Below are 27,119 nucleotides of genomic sequence, written 5' to 3'. Positions count from 1 at the left end.
AGGGACGAGTTGCTGGAGGAGGATATCATGTTTGGTAAGGTGGAGGGTCAGAGAGAAAGAGGAAGACTTCCAATGAGATGGATTGGCAAAGCGGCAGCATTGATGGACTCAAATGTGGCAACAATTGTGAGATTGACAATGTTTCGTTCTGTTATGCATAGGATCGCTATAAGTCAGCATCAACTCGATGGCAGCTACCAACAACAAGTAGTCCTGGTGTGGTGTTGTAGGATAAAGCACTAGATTGCAAGGCCGGTTTGAACCACAAGGTCATTGGTTCAAACTCACCAGCTGCTCCTTGGAAATCTTATACAGGGTTTCTATGAATCTTCTGGGGCATTCATTCATGACCTAACCTCTCACTTCCAAAGATGACTTCTCTTTAGTAGTACCAACATGACTGCAGTTCCCTGAACATAGCTCTTCATACTTACTGCCACTGTTCCTACTTTCCCCTTTTATCTGAAATCTTTAGCTAACTCTTAGCTATCTTTCATAACACCAGTTGTACTAGGTTTTTATGGGTGTCATAATAAATTATTACAAACTTGCTAGGTTAAAACAAACACACATTTATTTCGTTAGAGCTGTGGTGGCTAGATGTCTAAAATCAGATTCACTGAGCTAAAGTCAAGGTACTGGCAGGGCTAGGAGAGAATCCATGTCCTTGTCTTTCCCAACTTCTAAAGCTGCATTCCCTGGTTCAAGGTCCTTTCCTCCATCTTCAAAGCCAGCAGCATAGTAGCGCCATTGCCTTCTGTGTGACAAATATTCCTCTGCTTTCCTTTTAGAAAAAACACTTGTGATTACATTTAGGGCTTACCAGATAATTCTGGTTATTCTTTCTATATCACAATCTTTACTTTAAACATGGCTGTAGAGTCTCTTTTACATTGTAAAGTAACATTCACAGGTTCCAGGGAATATGAACTGGATATCTTTGGGAATCACAATACACGTTGTAAACATTATGTTGTTTACTTAACATTCTCTTAAACTCTTCATCACTTACCAGGGTGATTAACAACCTACATATTATAATCATAGAATTCCCCTCATTAATTGAAAATGTCTACCTTTAGCTCTTCCTACATGGACTATGAGCTCCTTGAGGTCTATATTTTTTTCTTGCTCTTATTTGCACCTTTGTGTTTAACATAATAATCTGGTACATGGTAGTTGCGCCAAGGCTTGTTGAATTGAACTGAGCAATGGGAAGGCGAGAGCAAAGAGGTCCAAGAGAGCATGCAGCAGAATTTTGAAAAAAGATAGCAGGGACAGTGTAAAAAGAACATACTGAGGATTAACTTTGAATAGAAGCAATACCTTTAACTTTGAACCTAAGAGAAAGCAGGTAAAGATGGAGGTAGGCACAGGTGGTAGGAAATGTGGAAAATTTTAGGTTGAGGAGTTATTTTCTTTGTTAAGTAGGTGATTGGATGATGTAAGTGTTCAATCAATTTGGAGAAAATAGTGGCAGTTGAAGAAACACACACAGGATCTATTTGCTGGCAAAATAGATGCACACCTTAAACACAAATAGCCTACAAGGACTTGTCAGCTCATAAGGGACTCATTCATATACTTGAAATTCTTTTTCGATACAAAGTTTTAGATGCTCTTGGATTATTTTCTCTGATCATATCTGTAAACACTTTTGCCTGAAGGTCTTTGCTTTTCTGTGAGGCTGCAGATTTGCCATCGGTTCTGGGGATGGTCATTGCGATACTGCTATTGTTGGAGTCCAGAGAAGCATGGCTCATAGCAATGCTGCCAGCACTGTGGGAAGAGTAAGTGTAAATCATCTGGAGAAAGGCAGATTTTGTGTTGGTCTCTCGCTTCCAAAGAATAACATAACATTTGGGGAAGAATGTGCAGCACATGATCCCATAATTTGATATCAGAATGATGATCATCTCCACTGCTGGAAGATATTTGCCAAATGTGTTAGCATAGACCGGGATGAATGTGATCCAAGCGATGAAGTAAATGAGCATACCAAATGTTATGAATTTGGCCTCATTGTAATTCTCAGGTAGTTTCCTGCCTTTGAAAGCAAATATGAAGCAAATGAAGGCCAGAATAGCAATATAGCCCAGCATGGTGCCAAATGCAACTATGGATCCTTCCTCACATTCCAGGATAATGACTCTGGGCAAGGAGACATTCTCTTCTACTACAGGGGCAGCAAAGATTAACCAGAGTGTGCAGATGACAATCTGGAGACCTGTACAAGTGAAGATAATGGGGACTGGTTTGTAGAGGCACTTCAGGAAATTCTGCAATTTAGGATCAAAGCTAAAGGCTAGCAAAATTTTCAGAGACTTCATCAAAATGCAGGTGATACAGAGAGTGAAGCTCACGCCAAACAGTGTTTGTCTAGTTTTACAAGTGAAATTTTGTGGTTCTCCAATGAAAAATCCTGTGCTGACAAAGTTAAGGAAATGACATAGGAGAATTACATAGCAGACCGTCAATCCCCCGGATGATTTCACAATGGGTGTGTTCAGATTTCTTGTAAATATTATGCCGATGGCCAGAACAAACAGGATACCCAGGAGGGAGAGGCCCAGGAGGAGGATAGCCAGGGAGTCACTCCAGTTGAGATACTCAACTTCCTTTTCATAGCATTTGGTGCTCCTTGTAGGAGCCCAGTGAGTTTCATTGTTACATAAAAGGCAGTGGTCCATATCTAAAAGACAGAGGAAACTCAATTACTTTGTGGACATTTAAACTACGTGATAGTTTAGAATATTATTAATGAGACTCTTTTTATGAAGCAGACTTGACTAGAAAGCACATAAAGATTATTGTCATATTGATTACATATTAAAATCAAATAGGCACAGAACTCATTGAAGGTGACAGAGAAGGATCAAAGGTAAGAGAAGAGGGAGAGGGAAAGAGAGAGAAAGAAAGAGCAAACATCAGCTGAGCTATTAGTAACTAGGAAATTAATATACTCAGGATACTTGCTAGCCTTTTATGATTTTGTTATTGGTCTCTGTTAAGAGAATGGGCTATGGAATCAGACGTAGCTCAAGTCATTTTGCCAGTTATGCCATCTACTATGGAGTCCTGGTGTGATGCTGTGGACTGCAAGGTCAGTTTGAACTGCAAGATCAGCAGTCCAAGCTCACCAGACGCTCTGTGGAAACCCTGTACAGGGTTGCTATGAGTCGGAGCTGACTCCATGGCACTTAACAACAGCCACTTACTATGATTGTGAATTTGAATAAACCATGTAACCATGTAAACTTTCTGAATCTCTTTCCAAATCTCTTTAAAAAAATTTTTTTTTTTTTTTGCTTGATTGGGTTGCTGCATTCAGTGAGATAATGCATAAAAACTTCACATGGAGTCTGGCACATAGTAGGGCCTCAGTATGTAGGAGTTGCTGTTATGAATAAGGTTGGAATTCTTCTAAAACCAAAACAAGACAGTGTGAAGTCTCTTCCTAAAAGTGATTACAGAAAACTGTAATCAATGGCAGTTGATGAAGAAATAAAGTTTCTGTTTCTCTAGGAAATTACTAAAATTAAGCCTCTCGTACTGATAAGCTCCCAAATTATTTATGCTGATTCTGACTGCAAGTACGGTATGAATAATTGGTATTAGAGTGGAGTCTTAGTAGGCGTGATTGCATTTCCTCCCCATTTGTATCCCTTGAAGATGGTGGGTCCCAACTGCTTCTAAAAAGCCTATCTCAGGACATCTATGTGATTAAACTCCCCAGTGCCCATTTAACCTTTAAAAATCTCTATGCCCTTTTCCTTATTAGCCTCATAATCAGGTTTCATTTCTGTTTATGGACTTTCTGACCTTTCTAACATGTTTCTCTTTCCTAAGCCTACGCCTGTTGCTGTTGACTCAGTTTTGTGTATCCGAATAGAACTAAATTCCATATTGTCATCAATGGCTGTGATCTTATACATTTATACAGGCCTTTTTCTATGGCACCTGTGACTGAATTTTATCTGCTAAATGTTCTGTTAGTAGCCAAGTTCAAACCTTTTGCACAATCCAGGGAACTCTTTCAAATCCTACTTCTTTATAAAGAATTTTTTTCCTTTCTATTCCTTGAGCAAATAATCTGAGAAGTTGGGTTATATGAAGAAAAACATAGCATTAGGATTGGAGGAAGACTCATTAACAACCTGCGATATGCAGATGTTATAACCTTGCTTGCTGAAAGTGAAGAGGACTTTAAATATTTACTGATAAAGATCAAAGAGCACAGCCTTCAGTATGGATTGCATCTCAGTGTAAAGAAAACAAAAATCCTCTCCACTGGACCAATAAACAACATTCTTATCAACGGAGAAAACATTGAGTTGTCAAGGACTTCATTCTTCTTGGATCAACTATCAACACTCGTGGAAGCAGCAGTCAAGAAATGAAACGATGTATTGCCTTAGGCAAATCTGCTACACAAGACCTTTTTAAAGTGTTGAAGAGCAAAGACGTCAGCTTGAGGACTAAGGTGTGCCTGACCCAAGCCACGATATTTTCAATAACCTCATATGCATGTGAAAGTTGGACAGTAAATAAGGAAGACGTAGAATAATTGATGTTTTTGAGTTCTGGTGTTGGAGGAGAATATTGAAAGTGCCATGGGCTGCCCATAGAACCAACAGATCTGTGTTGGATGAAGTGCAGCCAGAGTGTTCCTTAGAGGCTAAGATGGTCAAACTTCGTTTCTCATACTTCGGACATAATGTTAGGAGGGACCGGTTGCTAGAGAAGGATATCATGTTTGGTAAGGTGGAGGGTCAAAGAAAAAGAGGAAGACCCCCAGCAAGATGGATTGGCCAAGTGGCAGCATCAGTGGGCTCAAGCGTGGCAACAATAGTAGGCTGGCCCAGGATTGGGCAGTATTTCATTCTGCTGTGCACAGGGTCGCTATGAGTCAGCACCGACTTGATGGCACCTAACAACAAACAACAAACTCCTTGACCACTGTTGCTAGTATCTGCCATTTTATTCATTTAGTGAATATTTACTACCCTTTTCTATAGGAGCTCTAGTAGTATAGTGGTTGGGAGTTAGGTTGCTAACTGCAAGGTCAGCAGTTTGAATATACCAGCCATTCCACAGGAGAAAGCTGAGGTTTTCTGCTCCCGTAAGTATTCGCAGCCTCGGAAAACCTACGCAGGTTGGCCATGACTCATAGTCGATTGCATGGCACATAACCACCACCCAGAGTCATTGTTGGTGTTTGGTATTGCAGTGCAAGGGATTACTTCATATAGCTCTTCTACCCATAGTCCTTGTAACTCCCACAAAACAATTTTCTCCTGACAGATTTGGGTAAGAATAGGTAGAAGAAGATAGTTATTGGATGATACGATTTTGTTGTGAATGACTGTTAACAGAGTTAACTGAGATTGTAAAAACTTGGAACTCTAACATAGTATAATATGAGCCATTTCAGAAGCAGGAGGGGTATCTCACTACCATCAAGAAGAAAGAAGCATGTGTCATTTGGACACTGAGATACTTGTGTTTTGAACATCCTCAACCCAGGGGACAGAGCTGTGGCACCAGAGGAGAAACAGCAGCAGAACTAAGAATCAGAGGACAAGACACAGGGTGGACTTACAGCTCATGGAGTTAGTAAAGTTGAGTGACTTTGGGTAGACGGCTTGTTTGCAGACTGGTATGCCTCTAGGCACTTAATTGGGGAGCTAGTTTTGCTGACCCATGGAGCTAGAGCTGAGAGCCTTCAGACTGAGGCTTATGGTGGAATGGTGTGTACTTTGTAACACTGTAACACTGCCTGGGCAGAAAGAGAGAGGTCTACCTGTGGGCATGGATGAGAAGAGGCTGTCCTGATTGGAACAATTGTGCCTTGAGCATTTCTGACCCTGAATTGTAACCTGTTGACTTCCCTAATAAATCCCATAGCTGTGAGTGTGGTGTCTGAGTTCTGTGTGGCCCCTGCAATGAACTATTGAATCTATAGTTGAGTAGTGAGCATTAGGGACAAATGGTTTGGTGCTCTTTTATTTTGCAAGCATTTAGAGAAGATTAAGATCTCAGATTATTCTAACTCTGTTTTTCCTCCAAAGCATCCTCAGTTGTCTATACTTGTTTATGGAAGTAATTTGTCCTGGTTATGAAAGATAACCCAGATTAGATTTTGAAACACTCTTCTACATCTTGTTGGGAAATAAATGCAGTTTTTACTTATTCCACTTAGCTAATTACTGTATTGTTGATAATTACTATATTACTTAAACACTCCACCCCATTATCTAACTATTTAGGTAGCATAATCCATCGTAGTTTGGAATAAATGATATTTTTGTGACACAGTGACAACATGAAAATTGGGATATTTACATTGATTTACTTCTGCATCCTTGAAACTAATAAGAAAAAATGAACTGTAACCTTTCTTAGTTCAGGGTTGCTCAGCTTTTGTAGAAGATGAACCGGAATGCTTTAAAGTAGATTTAACCCTAAGGAAAGTGGTGATAGATCCTTTTAGGGTTCCTAATTCTAATGATTTCACTTTTTTTGTTCTTTGTATACTTTGCCCTGATCTGGTAAAAATTTTAAAGATAGAGTTGTCAAACAATCAATTACTAGTACCTCATCTCTGTCAATAGATGGTCCCCTTGTCTCAAACAAGGTTCTTTCTTTTTTAGGTTTAACTTTATTTTTTTATTTACATTTTTGTAGGAACAGTGAGATCTCCAGGGCAAATCATAGCTGAATTTCTATTAGCCTTTTATTTATTTATATTTATTGTGCTCTAATTACAACTCAAAGGAGCTCTGGTAGCGTAGTGGTTACGAATCGGACTGCGAACCTTAAGGCCAGCAGTTTGAAACTACCAGCTGTTCCGCGGGAGAAAGATGAGGCATTCTGCTCCCGTAAAGATTTACAGCCTCGGAAACACTGTACAGAGTCGCTATGGGTCGGAACCAACTCGACAGCACTTAACAACAACAACAACAATTACAACTCAAACATATCTGCATGGAGATACGTAGACAGAAATCCACAAAGTACTTTCATTTTATCTTAAGATTTTCTGGAGAGGTGAGAGAATGACATCTTGCTTTGGAAGTCAAGCTACTTTTACATCTGTTATTTATTGGCTGTGTGCTATTTACATAATACAGCAGATTCCACAACCTTATTGGAAATTAAATTATCAAAAGCATGGGAATATTTTTTTATCAAATGGAAAAACTAACCAAAATAGGATTCAAGTTAAAAAAAAAAAAATCAGCTTAGGATAAATGGTTGGATATATCACTGTGTGCTGCTGTGTCTGTAATTACCTGTCTGATTAGTGTAGTGATTCTCAGGACAATTCACACATTCATAGCAACAAATATGTTGATTTCTTGTAATTTTCTTCATTTGTCCAGGACTACATTCCTTGGAGCATCTAGACTGAATTTTCTGTATTAAAAGTAGAAAAGAAATCCCAAACAGATTTTGAAAAAGAATTATCATAGCTAACTTTAACATAGTTTACAACATTTCATTCTTTTTCCATATAATAGACTTTTTTTTTTTTTTTGACAGCTTAAGGAATGTGAACAACTTTAAGAAATGTAAACTTTTTCACATACAGTAACTGCTCTAGGAAGAACACAGCTTTTGTCACACTAAAAACTTCTACAAGCAAATTTTGGGAATTAGTTCTTTTAGAAATTCCAGCAGAGAGAGAAATGTGTAGTGGTAGAATGAAAGAAGGAAAAGATGGTCTGGAAACTCCCAATTCTGTACTTTATAAAAAATTTAACTAAATAAGAAATTATGGGGCTCTTATATTCTTTAGAAGAAAATAACTAATCATGCTGTGTAAAAGTCCAATTCTAAAGACTATGCTCAGTTTAAATCTAAAAAGCGTAAGAATGGGCCATATTTTAATGTAAAACTACTACAGTGGAAGCTGGATTCCTGGTGTGGTGCTAGACTTAGAGCCACAAGGTCAGTGGTTCACACCTACCAACAGCCCTTTAGAAACCTTATATGGGGTCACTATAAGTCCGAACTGATCCACAGCACTTAACAACAATGAAACAGTGGAAGCTAACCACACAACATTAGGAATCCAAGTAGTATTGAAATTATTCTGAAAATTTAGGTTGTCATTCTTCATGTCATAATGTGACTCAGATGTGCTAACATTCTACTTTTATAGAGCCCATGCTACCTACTTTCAGGAGGGAACAGTCGCTGGAGAAGGATGTCATGTTTGGTAAGAGGGAGGGTCAGAGAAAAAGAGGAAGCCCCCCCAACAAGATGGATCGGCCAGGTGGCAGCATTGATGGACTCAAATGTGGCAGGGGTAGTGAGGTTGGCCCAGGATCGGACACTGTTTTGTTCTGCTGTGCATGGGGTTGCTATGAGTCGGATCCGACTCGATGGCACCTGACAACAACAACATGCTACCGACTTGGACTCCCGATGTGGCATTGTAGGATAAGCACTGGACTGTGAACCAAAATGTCAGTGGTTCTGCAGTTCAAACCCATGCTTGCTCCTCGGAAATCCTATACAAGGTCACTATGAATCGGAACTGACTTGATGGCACTTAACAACAAAGCTGCCTACTTAGCTAATCATTATTAACACTTCCACTGTTATTGTTTTCCACTTGTTCCTTTTTGATGACATATCTTGAGATAAATCACTGCTGTTGTTTCACTCTTGGCCTTAGGAAGCCAGTGCTGAGTGACTAAATAGGGCTTTCTTAAGACTCTCTGAGCTGTTGCAACTGGAACACAGTCGACATTCTAAGTCTCTAGTCTTTTCTCTGAGAGATTGAAAAGATCTGACTGAGAGGGAAAAGCCACCAAGATCGTTGGCCCTGTGTCCACAAACACTTGTTTCTTCTTCTCAACACACTTACTGTGGACCTAAGTTTTGCAAGCAGAATTTCTGCCTTGTGGATTCCTCAGGGCCACAACGTGTTAATCTGACTACACAGGGTCACTATGAGTCGGAATTGACTCAAAGGCACTTAGCAACAACAACAACAACATCCAATCTGTTGGAGAGTGCTCAGAGGATGCAAAATCACTGAACTATTAGATAAAGCCAGAAATTATTAGGAATAAATGTGCAATCTTGTTTTCCCAGCAAAGCTGTGCTCTTTCCCCACTCCCGTCGAGAGACAACAAACACATTTTAAAGTCAAACTACTGTCCCATATAGTACTAGAAAATGAGCTACCTAGGCTGGAAGGCATAATACAATAGATTCAAACATGCCAATGATCATGACAATGGCTTAATTACTGGGCAAAATGTTGTTGCATACCATAAGGAACAAACTCCATGGCAACTAACAACAGCTTTCTAATTGTGGGAAGAACAGCAGGAAATGAAACTTCCAATCCCTGCTTTCTTAGTCCCTAAATTCTAGTTGACAAGGCTGATAATAAACAAGCTAAAAGTAAGCAAGATGTACAAAATGCTAGCTAGAGTTAATACTAAGGATAAAGTAAAGGCAGGACAGTGTAAAACAAAGGATGGGGAAATGTTGCAATCTTAATTAGGGTGGCCAGGAAAGAAGGTTTCACTGAAAAGGTGGTGTTTTAGAAAAGATTGAAGAGCAACAGTGGACCATGTGGACATGGGGGAAAACTACTACAGTCAAAGAAAGCAAATATATAATAGCAGGCCAACCGGCAGGGTTATAGGAGACAGACAAGAGTAACGAGAGACAGTAGGAGATGAAATCAGAGAAGTATTGAAGGCAGGTCATGTAGAGCTTGGTTTTTGTTGTTAAGTGCCTTTGAGTCAGTTCTGACTCATAGTGACCCTATATAGGGTTTCTAAGGACCTGCTGGTGGGATAGAACTATCAACCTTGCTGTTAGCAGTCCAGCGCTTATCTAACTGCCACACCAGTAATCACTGTAGGTCCTGTTGTTGTTGTTGTTGTTGTTGTTAAGTGCCGTCGAGTGGGTTCCGACCCATAGAGACCCTGTTTAGGGTTTCCGAGGGTGTAAATCTTTGCGGGAGTAGAAAGCCTGATCTTTCTCCCGTGAAGCAGCTGGTAGTTTCGAACCGCTGACCTTAAGGTTCACAGCCCGATTCGTAACCACTACACTACCAGAGTTCCTTGTAAATCTTTAAATAATTGCTTTTTATCCAAAGAAGAAATAGGATGCCATAGAAGGGTTTCTGGAGTCCTGGTGTGACACTGGTAAGCATTGTTCTACTAACTACAAGGTTGGTGGTTCAAACCCATGAGCTGCTCCTTGGAAACCCCATACAGGAATGCTCTGAATCAGAACCAACTCGATGACAACAGATGGGTTTCTGAGCAGAATATAATGTTTTGCAGGATTATTCTGACTGTTGCTTTGAAGTTAGACTAAAGGGAGTTAGAGTGGAAACTTGAGATGAGAGGTGATTGTGGCTTGGGTTTGGGTGGCAGCAGTGGAGTAGAGTCAGAGTTTGGACACACTTTGAAAGTATAGCCTAGATTGGACAAGGGTGTGACAGAAAGAGAGGCCAGGATGCTACACACACCGCTTTTAATGAACAACTAGGAGAAGGAAGTTGCCATTTATTGGGATGAGGTAGGTTTGGGAAAGACTATCAGAAGGTCAGCTTTAGAGATATTATGTTAAAATGACGCTTAGGTATTCAAATCACAATACTATGTAGGCAGTTGTATATTTATTTGGGTTGGAATCCAGGAGATAAATATCTGGGGGTCATCAGCATATAGAAAACATTTAAAAACACAAGACTAGATGTGATCACTAAGGAAACATGTAAATAGAAAAGAGGAACAGTCCTGAGCCTGGGAGGGCTCCAATATTTAGAAATAGCAGGGATGATAAGGGACCAGCAAAGGGAGAACATCAAGGGAGTGTGGTATTATAAAACGAGCAGACAAAGCATTTCATGGAGAAGAGAGTAATGATCTGGTAAGTGTGAACTAAGATGATGCTGTGGGTTAAATTGTGTCCCCACACCCAAAAGGAGTAGAATCCTATTCTTATACCAGTGTGTGTAATATACTAGAAAGTAATGTATGTACTGTACAGTGGAGAGGTTATATGATCAGTGAAGGTCCTGGTGGGGTCAAATACATTTGCAGTTCAGGGATCAATTGACTTTGAACAAGTTAAGCTTAATGCTGCAAAGCAGTCTACCACAAAGTTACCTTAAGATTCTTAAACTCATTTTTTGCTTCTTGGCTTGTAAAGATGAAGACATCATTCTGCAGGTCATATTCTGCCATTTTAGTGATAGTCATGTGGTCATTAATCTCCTTCCAGAGCAAAACATCATATCCAATATTCAAATCTCCATTAGCATCAAAATGAAATGAGTTCTTTCCATCAGTAAACGTCATATTTTTCAGCACATCCAGCAACTATAAAAAATGAAAAACAGATACACTGAATACACATTTAAATATATTCTTTATTCCAATTATAACAACCTTACAAGGTCAGTTTGAACCATAAGGTTAGCAGTTCAAACTCATCAGCTGCTCCTTGGAAATCCTATACAGGGTTGCTGTGAGTTGGAACTGACTTGACGGTAGTTAACAAAACAACAAGGAATATCACTTAATGTTGTTGTTGTTAAAATTAGAAGATTAAAAAAAAGACGTTTTTGATCATTGTGTGTGTTAATTGGTTAAGAGAAGTTCTTAACATATGGTGACAATTTAAGAATGAATTCTACTTGAGTTCTAGTCTCATTTCTGACAAAATCATGATGTGTGAATTTGAAAAAGCAAGTTAATTTATATGGATGTAACCTATAATATTGGAATCTGAGCTTCTGTATTTATCTACATCACAATATTTCAGATGTGTCATTTAATCCTGGGTTCAGATTTTGGCTCTACGTAGCTCATGGTGTGAACTTTATAGTTATAATTTATTTCTAAGCTTCAATTTTCTCAAAATGCAAATTATAGAGCTATTGTGAGGATTAAATATAATTATGCATGAGGAGAGTTTAGCTTGGTATATGGGACAGTTAAAATTTAGGTGTGGTGTTGTGGGCTAATGCACCGGACTACAAAGTAGCTTTGAACCACAAGGTCGGTGATTCAAACACACCAGTCAATCTAGTGGTTCGAAGCAACTTCGTAGTCAGAAACCCTATACAGGCTCGCTATGGGTCAGAACCTACTTAATTACACTTAACAACAACAATTATTATCTAATAGGGACATTATGCAAATAAGTAATATTCACATATTACTTAGTAATACTCAGATCTGTGATAAACTTTTATTCCATAACAACTCAGTGAAGCAGGTATATAGGGATTATCTACCTCTTTTTTTTTTTTTTAGATGAGCTCCCATGTACTAACAGCTGAAGGGATTTATCTGAGGACACACATCCTGACTTTCATTCTGGGGTCTTTCCATCAATAGTTAGCACTGTGGTAACTCATAGTGTTACTCCTTCCTACCCATGGACCACCTCTCATGCTAGATCATACAGAATCCTTAGTTTATTGCCAATTGCAATCATAGAATAATATAGTTACAAATTGTTTAAATGTAAGATTTCTTAGATTATATCAATACTAACAACAAAATTGTTTTGTAAATCTTTCAATATTGAATTATAACATTATTAGTTATAATATTATAACTGTGAAATATATATTTTTACTTTTCTCCTTCTTTTCCTTTAATTACGACTTCATTTTTTAAAAAGAGTTATTGATATAGGTTCACAAATACTAATTGCCACAATATTATTGATAAAGCACCAAAAAATTTGGCCAAATCCACAATAAAAACAGCAGCAGCAATGAAAACAACCTTGTGAGCTTGCAGCATGTGCAAATGACACGGTGTGATTGAAGCACTGTTGTAATTGGGTAATAGCTCTGACTGGAGTCTATTGTTCTTACTGTTAAGTGCCACTGAGTTGGTGTCAAGTCATAGGGACCTTATATAGGGTTTTTGAGACTTTAAATCTTTGTGGGTGCAAAACGCCTCATCTTTCTCACGCAGAATGGCTGGTTGACTCAAACCGCAAAACTTGTGGTTCACAGTTCAGTGCTTGTCCTATGGAGCCACCATGCACATTTGTTGTTGTTAAGTACTGTGGAGTCAGTTCCGACTCATAGTGACCATGCACAGGGTTTCTGAGGCTGCAAATCTTTATGGGAGCAGAAAGCCTCATCTTTCTCTCGCGGAACTGCTGGTAGTTTTGAACTGACGACCTTGAGGTTAGCAGCCCGATTCGTAAGAGCCGTCAACTCAGTTCCAACTCAGAGCGACTCTGTATAGGATATCCAAGGAACAGCTGGTAAGGTTGAACTATTGACCTTGTGGTTCACAGTTCAGTGCTAATCCTACAGTGCCACACCAATAGTCCATAGCTAACTATAGGGATACTTTTATTAAAAAAGAGTAGATTCTGCTAAAACACAGAGTATTTTATAGGTATTCTGGTATCACCCCCTCTGACACTGCCACCCAGTACAGTCCACACTCCCTGCTCTGATTCTTTCCATTGTAGCTAACAATATATTAATTCAACGTCTTTTTCACTATTTTTTCTTTCTGACTTCAAAGTAAACCCAATGTGCTTTCTGGAGTTATGAAAGAAAGCAGGACAATTCTTTCTATCTTTCTTTCTAGAGTCACACTGACTTGGCCTGAGTGGATGATACAAACTAGTAATTGTCATGGTCACTATTCCCAAAACAAGATGGACACAACATGGACACGACTACAAACAGCACCCTGCTCCTGGGGCATGCTCTGAGGAATGCCCCCGCCAGAGAAATTTAGTTGGTAGACGTAGGTAGCTGCTAGAACCCACCTTTTAAGACAATATTTTGGGAGTCATTTGGTGGTGGTGGAGCTGTGCTTTCTCTAGCGTTTCTCACGTCTGTTTCAGTGACTGAGCGCATAGTAAACACCAAGACAAAACAGTGGCCATTCGGTGGTTTTCAATCACTGTGATGAAGAGCCAACCTTTAGGTCAGTGAGAGTACTGGACCACTTGTGCCATCCAGGGAGTCCCAGTGTGCATAGGAAAGTGGCGTATAAATTATATTTCTATTTAATTTATTAAATGATTTTTATTTTTCAATCTCAGAGCACGAAATGAAAAATTACTTTTCTTGCTACCCAATTTGTAATGACCCAGCTGGGACAGGAAATGCTTTATATACAAATGAGTCAACCATAATGAATCTGTGCTGCAATGAAGTAACACCAGGGGGGAAAACAGGATTCATTCAATTCTAGTGCTGCCGTTAACTTGAATACATTGTTGTTGTTAGAACCCAGAGCTACCCTATGGCTAAGTAAATGCTGTCTCTGAGTTGACTATCCAAATTCTATGTATCTTTTGTTAGACTCTAAATTTATGGAATGAGGCAGAAGTTACTCTGTTTAGCTTCCTTTATAGTTAGTTAGTCTTTTATGAATTTTTACTTTAGTTTTTGTAAGTGACTAGAATATAAAAAAATGAATTAACATCTTACAATAAATCTATTCATCTAAAAGAGTCATGTCAGTGACTGAATATCATTTTAGAAAAAAATCTCTAAACCGGTCTAGAGATTTAATTAGGTTTTCTAACAAATATAAATGAGTGTTTTTCAAAATAAGCAAGGTTTAACATCTTGGTAGACTAACATCTATGATGAAATTAATCAAATTTTATTCTAGAAATTACCTGGTGGAAAAAGAACTGGAAGGGACCAAATGGGAAAAATAAGTAAGGATCTACTTTCAACATTGCCACCTCTATTACCACCACCACCACCACCACCACCACCACCACCAGACTGGTTTTTCTTCTAGTCTTTCCTTAAGCAATACACACGTAAGCCCCCGTAACTCTGTGCTTTATGAAGCAAACCCTCTTCTCATATCGTATTTGGACTATAATTTTCACCTGTTTTTTCCTGCATTTAATTAGGTTCCACAGGGTAAAGTTCTGACACATACATATTCTGTAAATAATGATAACATTGAATAATGTCAATAAACTAGCGCCATTCTCTGCTTGTTCTCACAGCAAAGAAGGTGGAGGCAAATAAAGCAGAGCCTTCAGTACTCGTTAAATATGACAGAACATTTACTTTAGATGAAAGTAAATTCTGACATTAACACTCTAGTTATTAAACTGTTACATGGTTTTGCCACTAATCATTTATTCGTTTTTCTTGGGAAACCCTGAAATTCATTATAAATGTGACACTAAAAAAAAAGAAGATCATGGTATTTTCAGATCCATTATTATACAAGTATATTTTTCCTCCATGCAGTAATGTTCTTTCTGTTTCTAAGAATGTAAGTCCTAAAGACCATACCAACTAAGTAATGGTTAATATTCTTTTCCATTTCCTTAACTTCTCTGCCATTCAGTCTAGTCTCACAAGTGAACTATGAAAAGAGGTGTTTATTTATATCAGTGAACTAGAGAATAGCAGAGAGCAGTCTTACGTGTCTGTCTTAGTGCCTAGCCTATGTCATTTTCTGTTGTGAAACTTTTTATGGAGAAACAGAAAGCATGCCAGACTATGTCTGGGACAGCTTGACTGCTAAGTATATGAGCAAATATGGACCAGACCCTTCCTTGCTAAAATCCCCTCTATCTGTAAATGGCTTCAAGTCTGGGTCACCTATATTATTCACTGCCACTTGCCCCTTCTTTAGGATGGAGTAAAGAACAGGAGTTCTGGGGACCTACAATAATAATGAGATTAAAAGTGTAGTGCACACTGTTAACAGGCTCAGCTCTTAACTAAAAGGTAGGAGGTTCAAGTCTAACCACAGCTTCTTTGGAAGAAAGGCCTGATGATCTACTTCCAGAAAAATCATTCATTGAAAACCCGGTAGAGCACACAGTTCAAGTCTGAAATACATGGGCTCACCGTGATTCAGAGGAGACTGTTGACAACCATTACTGTTGTAGCAGGCATTAGAAAGTATTAGTTATTTTTATCCTTCTCAATCCAAAATCACTCTTCCATATTCAAAATGGAAGTCTTAGTATTTCTTCTCCAGATCTCTGAGTCCTTGTATGGAGCTGTAGGGTAAACACTGGGCTGTTAACTCAAGCCTGGTGGTTCAAACCCACAGTTACTCCTTGGAAACCCTATACAGGATCGCTAGGAGTTGGAACCAACTTAACAGCACTTAACAACAACAACAACAACGGCCATCTCTACTTATCTCTATTTCCATCTCAATAAATGATACCAATTGCTCAAACTTGAAATAATTTGCAACATCTTTGCTACTCTATGTTTGTCATCCTTTAAATTCAATTTATATTCAGATGTTCTTTATCCTTCTTCTTAACTTCCATATAAACATCTCCTACCCTTTTTGTCATACTAGTAGCACAAGGCACCATTCTCTTATGTTGGGATTACGAAATTGATCTTGTTCCCTTCAGTTATGTCCCTTTAATCAATTCACACTGGAGCCTGAATTCTGTTTTTGAAATAGTAAACAGCTTCTGCTTAAAAAGCTATCCTTAATTAGCTCCCCTTTGCTTTATCAAGTCCAAGCTTTTCAAGATAGTTTAAAGCCTTTCTATTTAAAGGTATGAACCAACAGTATCAACATTATTATCAGTACCAGGGGCTTGTTAGAAACACAAACTCTCAAGTCCTACCCAAGAACTGCTGAACTATCATCTGCATTCTAACAGAATCCTAGGCAATTCAACTGCACATCAAGGTTTGAGATGCTATAGTTGACATGAGTCCTGGTGTGGTTCTGTAGGATAAACACTGGATTGCTAACTAAAAAGTCAGTGGTTCAAACTCACCAGTTCCTCCTTGGAAACCCTACATGAGTAAGACCAAAACTATTGAAATATATTAAGAAAAGTTTGACTGAATTTAGGGGAGAGTGAAGAGTGGTGAGATAAGAAAGATAATTTACAATTTATATTCATCTTCCATTAAAGTTTTATACTGAAAACACTCTTTCAACCAAGCATTAAAAAAATATAGATGTATATATATGGAGAGAGAGAGACTTGACAGCACTTAACAACAACACAGTTGGCAAGACTTTAATGCCATGTCCTACACTAATTCTTCCCATCTAATTTACTTACAGTGCCCATGCAAAAGTCCAGTCCTATGGTACCACATTGTGGCTGTGAAAATGCCATGCTTTTTCTCTTCTCTGGTACTTTGCGAGAATATTTTTTGTCTATCTCCTATCCGACTAATTATATTCATCACTAATTACCCCTATGTATCACCCCAAGGGAAGGGGGTAAAAATAAAACTAAGATCACTGGTGATATCCTCACAAATATCTGAGAAACATTGAAAATCTTTTGAAGTAAAACAAGTGGGACTGTTCTGCCCATGGGTACTGTTCACAGACATCACCCAAATCTCAAGCCAAAGTACTGTCCTCAAGCACCGGAAAAACTAAGCCCTTCTGAACAATCATTCAGAAAATGTCATTGAAATATTAGTGAATTTTGCTAGGGCATCCAAAAACAATCCTTAAGAATATCTCTTTGGTCAAAACCAAAAACTGTAGATGATTGCTTGCGTTATTTGCTTGGTTGAATCTGATACAAATATGGCTCACGCACATTTGATCAAAGGAGTACGTTGCCGGCAGGCCTCCTTGCCAATCTGTTGCTGTTTGTTTTTAGATTAACAGTCTCAGGAGCATCAAGAATGACCCAGACTCCTGGTGTTTAATAAAACAGTGGGGTAGATTCCACTTAGATTATTCATTCTCCAGTCTTTTTCCCAGAAGGTTTGAGATTATTCCTGATATACTTTCCCAGCTCTTTAGGAAATATAAGGCAATTCTCTTTATGAGGCTCATTAGCCCTCTCACCTTTACTCATGCAGTCCTATTCTTCCTCACTTCCTCTTAAATTCTCATTCCTAGAAGTCTATGGACTGGTTTCATTACATGGAATGAATGTAGCTCGCATTTTAAAATAAAACAATACATCAACAATATACAAAACACTCTGTGGCGATTTACCCAAAAGTAAGCTGGTCCTTACATTCAAACCTTGGAACTTGTTTTTGGGTGTTTAGCGTAGTGGTTGCGAACCTTAAGGTCAGCAGTTTGAAATTACCAGCCGCTCCGGGAGAAAGATGAGGCGTTCTGCTCCCGTAAAGATTTACAGCCTCGGAAACCCTGTACAGGGTCGCTATGGGTTGGAACCGACTCGAAGGCACTTAACAACAACAACAACTTAAAATGGCAATAGAACAAGTAGTATGTTCTGGATATCCACTTATACCCTCAGAACAATTGAGCTTTATTCCATTTTACCTTCTTTTCCCTTACAAACTTAAAATAAGCATATGTTTAGAAGATGATTCTTCCTCGAGGGGCATATGTTTGTCTTTAAATATACACTATTGAGAAGTTTAGTTATCTCTAATGAGTAAACTTCATCATTTAAGAAGCAATTTATTTTTAAATGCCTTGCTCACAGACATCAAAACGCACAATGAAAATTTTTTTGTTAAATAAGACCTCATCTAGCCTTAATTTGAATTTCCCCAAGTTAATCAGAAAGAAGAATAGAAAAAACTTCCATTATACACAATCGATTGTTCATGTAAATGTGTATCTTTGGCATTGCTATGTTCACCCAATAAAATTCCTTTGAAGAAGGCTGATGTTCTAATGAGACAAATCAACAGAAACACAGTGAAAAGCAGTGGACTCGAAGTCAGACGGCACAGACTTGAGTTTTATTTCTGGTACTTTCTAGCTTTAGTTTCCTCATCCATAATAATCAGAAATAATAATAGTAATAAAAACAACCAAACTTATTGCCGTTGAATCAATTCTGACTCATGACAACCCTGTGCATTACAGAACTGAAGTATTTCATGGGGTTTTCTTGACTGGAATCTTTACAGCAACATATGACTAGGACTTTCTACCAGATGCCACTAGGAGGATTCAAACCACCATCCTTCTGGTTAGCAGTCAATCGCAAACGACCTCTAGGGACCTAGTATAATCAAAAGGCTTATTAAATTTGCCTGGTCTGGTAGCGTAGTGGTTACGAATCGGGCTGCGAACCTTAAGGTCAGCGGTTGGAAACTACCAGCCCCTCCGTGGGAGAAAGATGAGGCTTTCTACTCCTGTAAAGATTTACATCCTCGGAAACCCTGTACAGGGTCGCTATGGGTCGGAACTGACTCGACGGCACTTAACAACAACAACAACAATATCTGTGTTTGTTAAGAGCATTAAAAGGGTTAATTCATATGAAGCTCTGGGAAAACTGCATAGTCTAACACAAATCCATATATACAAGGAAAATAGCAGTGTCAGCAGGATCTTTTTGGGAAGGAAAAGCACACAACTTGGATGGCTCAGAGTGGAGGTGAAGATAAAAGGACAACTATCTGTTATACCCAAGAACAACAAAATTCAGGTTATTCAGACACTGAAGTTGTCTGCTTATAAAAGGAAAAAGTTAAAAGCAGTTAATATGACTCTATTGCATGTTAAGGGAGGGAAGGAAACAGAGGAACGATGACAGGGAAATTTTTTCAGTTGTTTGAATTGTTACCTCCCATGGTTGAAAGGCGTTGGAGTTCTGACAGTCTCGAGTTTGGCACAGATCCCGAACGGCATAACCAAGGGCAAACACTGCAAGCTGGATACTGTGAACCAGTCCTGGCTCAGTGTAATCCCACAGGAAGTCATTTCTCAGGGAGAAATTCCTTTCAATAGTCTTGTAGACCAAAGTCCCCAGAGAATGGTTGGAAATACATTGACTCAAATCACTGTCCTCAGCATGTGCACAGGCAGACAAGAGCATGATGTATTCATTTAAGGGTTTGTTTTTGTCCTTGGGGAACATATGCAGATTTTGAAGAAAGGAATGGAAAGAGGACATATTCCCTCTTCTAAAGGTAAACCCCACAATTTTACCCATCCTTTTAACATTTGGAATGGTGGCAATCTTGGTGGCAGTGGACCAGTTATCACTAGCAATCCAGATCTTATTTATATTCTTTTCAATGGCTTTATTGAAGAGATTGAAAACATGGAATTGTCTCAGAAAAACCACAATAACGTTAACTTGGGCTTCTGCAATGATTTTCTCAAGTGTCTGATTGATCCTGACTTCAATGGTATTATCTGAAAGGAATGCTGGGAAAATCTCTTTGAAGGCTATACACACATTATTTGCAGCAGCCTGGATTGCAAAATTGTTGAGAGCCAAACGTCCGTAGTCATCATCTGTGGTTATCATGCCAACCCAGTTCCATCCAGATTCCTGAATCAGGTGGGCTATTGCTTTAGTTTGATAGAAGTCACTGGGAACGGTCCGTAAAAATGAAGGAAAGCGAACTTTGTCACTTAGGATTTCTGCAGTTGATTCATAGCTCACCTGGAAATTGACAGAATCTTTAAGTTATGGTATTGCTAGTTCTAAGTGACTGTTCATGATTGGTGGCCCTGTCTGATTTCTGTAAGTACCTTTCCCCAAATTCTCTGGTACATTTAGTCCTTTACTTCCATAAACTTCTATTTTGCAAATAGCTCAAGTCAGGATACTTACCACCTTACATACATTGTTCTAGAATCATTTTTTTGTGTATAGTATAAGCCCATTAATGGTTCAGGACCTGTCTTATATCTCTCTCTGTATCTCTATATCCACCCATAGCTATCTTGCATCTCAGGCCATGGCTAATAGCAGATCTTATCTAAATACTTTGAAGAAAAAAGGCAGTCAGACGAATAAGTAAAATGTATTTTGGGACCTCTATTATGCTCAATGTTTTACGTAATTTAGAACTTTGGTGATTTTGTTCTTGGTTAAATTAATCATCCATTCAAATAACCTAGTCCAGAGGTTAGAAAACTTTTTCTATTGAGCCAGTTAGAAAATATTTAGGCTTTCAGGGTCACATGTGGTCTTTATCATAAATCTTTGCATTTATTTTATTTTTTTATAACCCTTAACAATATAAAAACAAAACCCAAAAAATTAGCCTTGTAGCTTAAGAACTCTAGAATTTAACAGTCATATTTGACCCACAGACTGTAGTTTGCTCACTACTGGCCTAGTCAAATAAGCATCAACATTTGGAGAGATCCAAGGTGTGCAAAGCTTTGCTTGATTTACAGTTTTGGTGGTTTTATTACAGGTGGGATTATGACCTTTTGGATCTGCATTAGCACTGTATCATTTGCTCAGTCTGTACTCAGTTGTTTTGTTTTTTTGCTATTTACGGCAGTTACTAAGTTTGGTGAAAGGACAATAGACTTTGGAGTAAACCCAGTGTTAATTAGCATTCTGACTCCAGGAATGCTGCTGTGTGCTATTGAGTTGGTTCTGACTCACAGCGACCATGTATAGAGTTTTTGAGGCTGTTAATCTTACAGGACCAGAAAACTTCATTTTTTTTCCCACTGAGTGGCTGGCAGATTCAAACTGCTTACCTTGCAGTTAGCAGCCCAACTTGCAACCCACTACACCACCAGAGCACCTTACTTAATTCATGGAAAAAATTGATTTGAAAGATAATGACATTTTTTTCACAAACTTTTTGAAGCCCACTTTTATTTACTTATAAAATGATAGGGTTGATTTGACTATTAAAGGAGAAAATTTAAATGAATACTAGAGTATAGTGGACATTTACTGAACCCTAATTCTCTTCCCAGTACTGATATTGCTCTGCTTGGCTGCATTGTATGAACTAGATCCATGTCAAGTCAGTATTGTGTGTAAAGTGTTCCTATTCCTTCGAAGTTGTCTATCATGGAAATTACATTTTTACCATAGTCACTCATTGTTAAATGAGTTCACTTTTTTTTTTTTTTAACTTTCCACTTAAATTAGTATTGTGTATATGCCAGAAATTTTGAGCCAAAGCCTTATCTTTGATATGATTGGGGAATACTTCTTTTTGCTTTTAAGGCTTAAGCGTTTGTTTCTGATGCAGCCTTTCTAAAGTCTCTTGTATTCTTGCCCATCTATATTTTAACTGTTATACTTGTATAAAACATAATAAAATCAAAGAAAGACAATCATCCAACATGCTACCAGTCCTAATATGTACTTATCTCCTATTCTCATTCAATCTTTGACCATATATACCCATTTTAATTAGTAGCCCTGGTATTTTGTGGGTTATGCATTTGGCTGCTAATCACGAGGTCATTCGTTTGAATCCAGCAGCTGCTTTGTGGGATAAAGATGAGACTTTCTGATCCTGTAAAGACTGACAACCTTGGAAACCCTATGTGGGATTTTTATGAGTGGGAACTAACTTAACAAAACCACCACCGCCACCCATTTTAATTAATTACAATTTAAAAATAAAATTCACTTGAATTTATGCCATAAGTACTTTTTGTAATACATCATAAAAAAACCCAAACCAAACACATTGCCATCAACTTGATTTTGCCTCATAGTGATAGGGCTTCTGAGACTGTAAATCTTTATGGAAGAATACAGCCTCATCTTTTCCCCCACGAAGCAGCTGGTGGGTTTGACTCACCAACCTGTGGTTATCAGCTTAATGCCTAACCCACAGCACCACCAGGGATCCTGAAATACCATAGTTAGCACACTTATCTCTTTAGATTAGCAGTTTTTGGTAGCTTATATCTTACTGGATTTCTAGCTCTTTTTCATTTTGCAATTAAAAACAACTACTGTGAGTATTACTTTTGCTTTTATATAGTTTTCATCATTTAAAAAAACATTTTCTTATCTACTTGTCTTCTTACATGAAGATCATTAAATATAATTTTAAAATTTCTCAAAAATTCAGAGCTTTCTTTATAAACTGTCACTAGGCTAGACTATGAGGTTTGTTTATGGTTATATCATTTATTTATTCAAGTTCCAAAGAGGTATATAATTTGAGTTCTCATGCACATGTAAGGAACCCTGGTAGTGTAGTGGATTATGAGCTGGGTTGCTAATCTCAGAGTCAGCAGTTCAAATCTACCAGCTGCTCCATGTGAGAAAGATTAGGCTTTCTGCTCCTGTAAAGATTTACAACCTCAGAAACACTATACAGGATTGCTATGAGTTGGAACCAACTGAGTAACACACAACCACCACCATACACACACACACACACATATATATATTTCCTATTTCTCACTTCTATCAGGTGGCTATTTCTTGATGGATGGCAATTAACTTTTGATTTCTAATCTTCTTGGGTTTAGAATTCTGGGATCTGAGCAAGTTACACACTGGTGTGGTATGAAGACAAGTCGACTCGGAATGAAAGCCAAGGGGACTAGCTTGACTCTCAGTAATATATGAGAACTTAGTGCATGGAGTCTTCATTATCATTTTATTTTTTCAGAAGTCTTTTTTTTTTTTTTTACTTATATCTGGGCTATTAGCTTTTGTTTTAGGGATAAATATCTCTAACGTCTCTGCTGAAACTCTCCCATGACACTCAGAACAATTACAAAACACAGTGTGACTTTAAAGATGCTCTATGACTCTGCTCTTCCCTATTTCTACAAATGAATCTCTTAATATGTTCCTTTCTGCTCAAATTTATATAGTCATGTTGTTGTTGTTAAGTGCCATCAATTCGGTTCCAACCCATAGAGACCCTGTATAGGGTTTCCGAGGAGCAGCTGATGAGCTTGAACCACCAATCTTGTGGTTCAAACCTACTTTGCAGTTCAGTGTATTAATTCACAGTACCACACCAGGATTGTTATGTAGCCATGTTTTATAGTTATGTGCCGTGGAGTCGGTTCTGACTCATAGCGACCCTGTACAGGGTTTCTGAGGCTGTAAATCTTTACAGGAGCAGAAAGCCTCATCTTTATCCCACGGAACAGCTAGTAGTTTTGAACTGCTGAATCTGAGGTTAGAAGCCCGATTTGTAACACTACTCTATCAGAGACATTTCAAAATATTATTTGGATATTCCAAACTTTGCACTTGCTGCTTCCTCTGCTTAGACACTCTCCACTCTTCCTCCATTTTCCTTGGCTGCCCTCCTCACTAAAGTTTCAGGCTCAATATTTCTTCCTTAGGATGACTTCCTTGACCACATACTCCTTTGACCCTGACTCTTTTCTCTTTTCTTCGTATCATCCAATGGATGATATCTTGGAAGAATGTGTTGAGGTTGTCAGACATTTGTTTCTTTATCAAATCATGCTGAAAACAGCCAGAAACTAGACCTGACAGACTGTGGGATAGCTGCTCATAAGGCACATCCTTTGTTTGACTGATGAGAAAGATTAAAGTAAAAACAACTTCCTAGCTACTTTTCCAAGGTCGCCATGATCCTTCATAATAATGAACAAAACCTACCTGTGGCATGAGCTGCAAATTCAACAGCCTGGAGACAGCCATGCTTATTTCAGAGTAGCCAGCGCCTATGACCGCCTTAACCCTGGGCATGTAGCTGGAAGAGTCACACTTGAACTCCACAATTTCTCTGGAGCAGTTGAGTTTAGAAAGAAACCTGAGCGTGGCTGCCATTGCCATGGTGACTTCTGTACAAGTATCATAGATTTCATAGCCCAGTTTGACACCAGATAATAATGTTGAGTTATTGATCATCTCAATGCTGTGTATCATTGCAAGAGTTTGAAGAAAGATTGATATTTCAAAGCTGTTGGAAGACAAATATGTTTGGGAATCAGAACAATGAAAACGTTTCTATTGGCAAGTTTAATGTCTCATTTTATTCACACCTCTGCTTATAATTAGAAATTTCTAAAAAATGAAGTGCATTGATTGAAGACTATACATTTTATTTATTTAAAAATAATTTTTAAATAGAAATCTATGTAAAGCACATTTGTTATTGTTGTTTGTAAGTGTCATTGAATTGGTTCTGACTTATAGCGACTCAGTATAGGGTTTCCAAGGAGGAGATGGTGGGTTTGAACTGCTGACCTTGTGGTTTGTATTTCAGTGCTTATCCCACAGCATCACACCAGGAGTCCACATTTTCTTAAATGTAGTATATGAAATATTATAAAATCTTTTCTTGATGAATTTGGGGATTATTTTGAACATTAGTTTAGTAGTCTCCAATATACAAAACTAATTTAAAAATTATATTTATAGTTAGATCTCAGCATTTTATTACTGTCAAAGCACTTGAATTTTAGATTCACAAGTCGCTATTTTAATTTTGTCACTCAAATCTCTCTTAGTTGGAAACCAGATAAGTAAGTTTCTTAAGAATTACATGCAAAATAGTCTCTGGGTAACAACCTTCTACATAAAGTGCATTATTTTAGTTCTGAAGCACAGCTATCGCCACATCCAGAGGACTTCCCCCCACTTCTTGATTTGTGAATGTTTGAGAACATTTGGTTGTTTGATTATTGATTTACTTTTCATCTCATCCACCACTGGAAACAAAGGGTTACAAACACTGCCCAATATATAGTAACAGTTCAAAAAAACATTTTTAAATTAAAAAGTGGGGTATAATTAATCAGGCTTTAGCAGTCTAAAAGTTTCCTTTTAGTTCCTTAATAGTAATGATAAATAAAATCATTTGAATTAAACTATCATTGTGGACCATCTAAATATGAAGTTTGGTGGATGAGCATTAAAATTTTAAGTTTTAAGAACCAAAGAAGAGGAAAAGTTAAGATTTTAGGCTGCCTGATAATTATATCATGATATTTTCCTAATCCTTTTCATTTAAGCCACCTGAGTCAGGATCTGTCTAGTATATTCATCTCTCTGTAGTTTCAGTGCCTAAATGTGTTCTTTGAGGCTTTACTCACCCAACACACTTCTGGATTTCTGGTTCTCTGGGAAATTCTTCTGAGGACAGCATTTTTTCATGAATGGCAAACAAACCTCCAATCATGACATGTCCTGGAGAAGTGGCAGCCACAAAGTCATCAGGGGTCTGGCAAGTCTGGGAGGTAGCAAGAATAATCACAAAACAGGTAATTTGTATGACCAATAATGCCATGATTCTCTTTCATTTGCTTGCTTCAGGAGCATTCTCAGGAATCATTAAGGTCACAGAGTACTCACCTGGTTCCTATTTCACCTGTAAACACTCTGTAAGATACATGACAGTGCCAAGGGTCAGAAACACTAGACTATTCAGGTACTTGATGATAGTCTAAACAGTTCTTGTACCAGTGAGCACAGAGTAGAGTGGAGATGCATGACAGGAGTTACCTTAGGTTGATGCTAATAGAATTAAAAACCTAAGCATCACTATGTTACAGTATGCTCACTCCACTGATATGATGACAGCATAACTCAAAAGCATCAACTCTTCTATGATCTTCCTTATTCACTGTTCAGCTTTCTCACGCATATGGGGTTATTGAAAATATTATGGTTTGGGTCAAGCACACCTTAGTCCTCAAGCTGATATCTTTGCTCTTAAACACTTTAAAAAGGTCTTGTGTAGCAGATTTGCCTAATGCAATACATCGTTTGATTTCTTGACTGCTGCTTCCTTGAGTGTTGATAGTTGATCCAAGAAGAATGAAGTCCTTCACAACTTCATTCTGTTCTCCATTGATAAGAATGTTGTTTATTGGTCCAGTGGTGAGGATTTTTGTTTTCTTTACACTGACATGCAATCCATACTGAAGGCTGTGGTCTTTGATCTTCATCAGTAAATGTCTTAAATCCTCTTCATTTTCAGCAAGCAAGGTTGTAGCAGGTTGTTAATGAGTCTTCCTCCAAACCTGATGCCACGTTTTTCTTTCCTATAACCCAGCTTCTTGGATTATTTGCTCAGCATACAGGTTGATTAAGTATGATGAAAGAATACAACCTTCGTACACCTTTCTTAATTTTAAACCACTCACTGTTCCCATGTTCTGTTCAAACAACTGCCTCTTGGTCCACGTACAGATTCTTCATGAGCACAATTAAGTGTTCTGGAATACTCATACTTCACAATGTTGTCCATAGCTTGTCATGATCCACACAATCGAAAGCCTTTGTGTAGTCAATAAAGGACGGTAAACATCTTTCTGATATTCTCTGCTTTCAGCCAAGATCCATTGGACATCAGCAATGATATCCCTCATTCCACGGCCTCTTCTGAATCTGGCTTGAACCTCTGAAAGTTCTCTGTCAATGTATGTTTGCAGCCATTTCTGTATTACCTTTAGTAAAACTTTACTAGCATGAGATATCAAAGAGATTGTCCGATGATT

The 27,119-nt window shown here is 38.2% G+C and overlaps 1 protein-coding gene across 3 annotated transcripts; it reads right to left on the bottom strand.

The window, feature by feature from the left end:
* Positions 1–1,555: 1,555 nt before the first annotated feature.
* On the bottom strand, positions 1,556–25,950 carry GPRC6A (G protein-coupled receptor, class C, group 6, member A). 3 transcript variants are annotated; one of them, XM_006839900.1, is made up of 6 exons: positions 25,713–25,950; positions 24,274–24,577; positions 19,522–20,349; positions 11,151–11,363; positions 7,296–7,419; positions 1,556–2,692 (listed from the first exon to the last, which is right to left on the bottom strand). In XM_006839900.1, exons 1-6 carry the CDS (start codon positions 25,904–25,906, stop codon positions 1,578–1,580), a joined length of 2,778 nt encoding a protein of 925 aa, XP_006839963.1. In that variant the 5' UTR covers positions 25,907–25,950; the 3' UTR covers positions 1,556–1,577. The 3 variants fall into 3 exon arrangements, with proteins under 3 accessions (XP_006839963.1, XP_006839965.1, XP_006839964.1); XM_006839902.1 differs by having other exon boundaries at positions 20,038–20,349; XM_006839901.1 differs by lacking the exon at positions 11,151–11,363.
* Between the last annotated feature and the right edge of the window lie 1,169 nt (positions 25,951–27,119).

The sequence above is a fragment of the Chrysochloris asiatica genome, unplaced genomic scaffold, assembly GCF_000296735.1.
Source record: "Chrysochloris asiatica unplaced genomic scaffold, ChrAsi1.0 scaffold00027, whole genome shotgun sequence".
In the NCBI taxonomy this organism is placed as follows: domain Eukaryota; kingdom Metazoa; phylum Chordata; class Mammalia; order Afrosoricida; family Chrysochloridae; genus Chrysochloris; species Chrysochloris asiatica.
The sequence above is the reverse complement of the archived record's forward strand: the minus strand, read 5'-3'. Positions and strand labels throughout refer to the sequence as shown.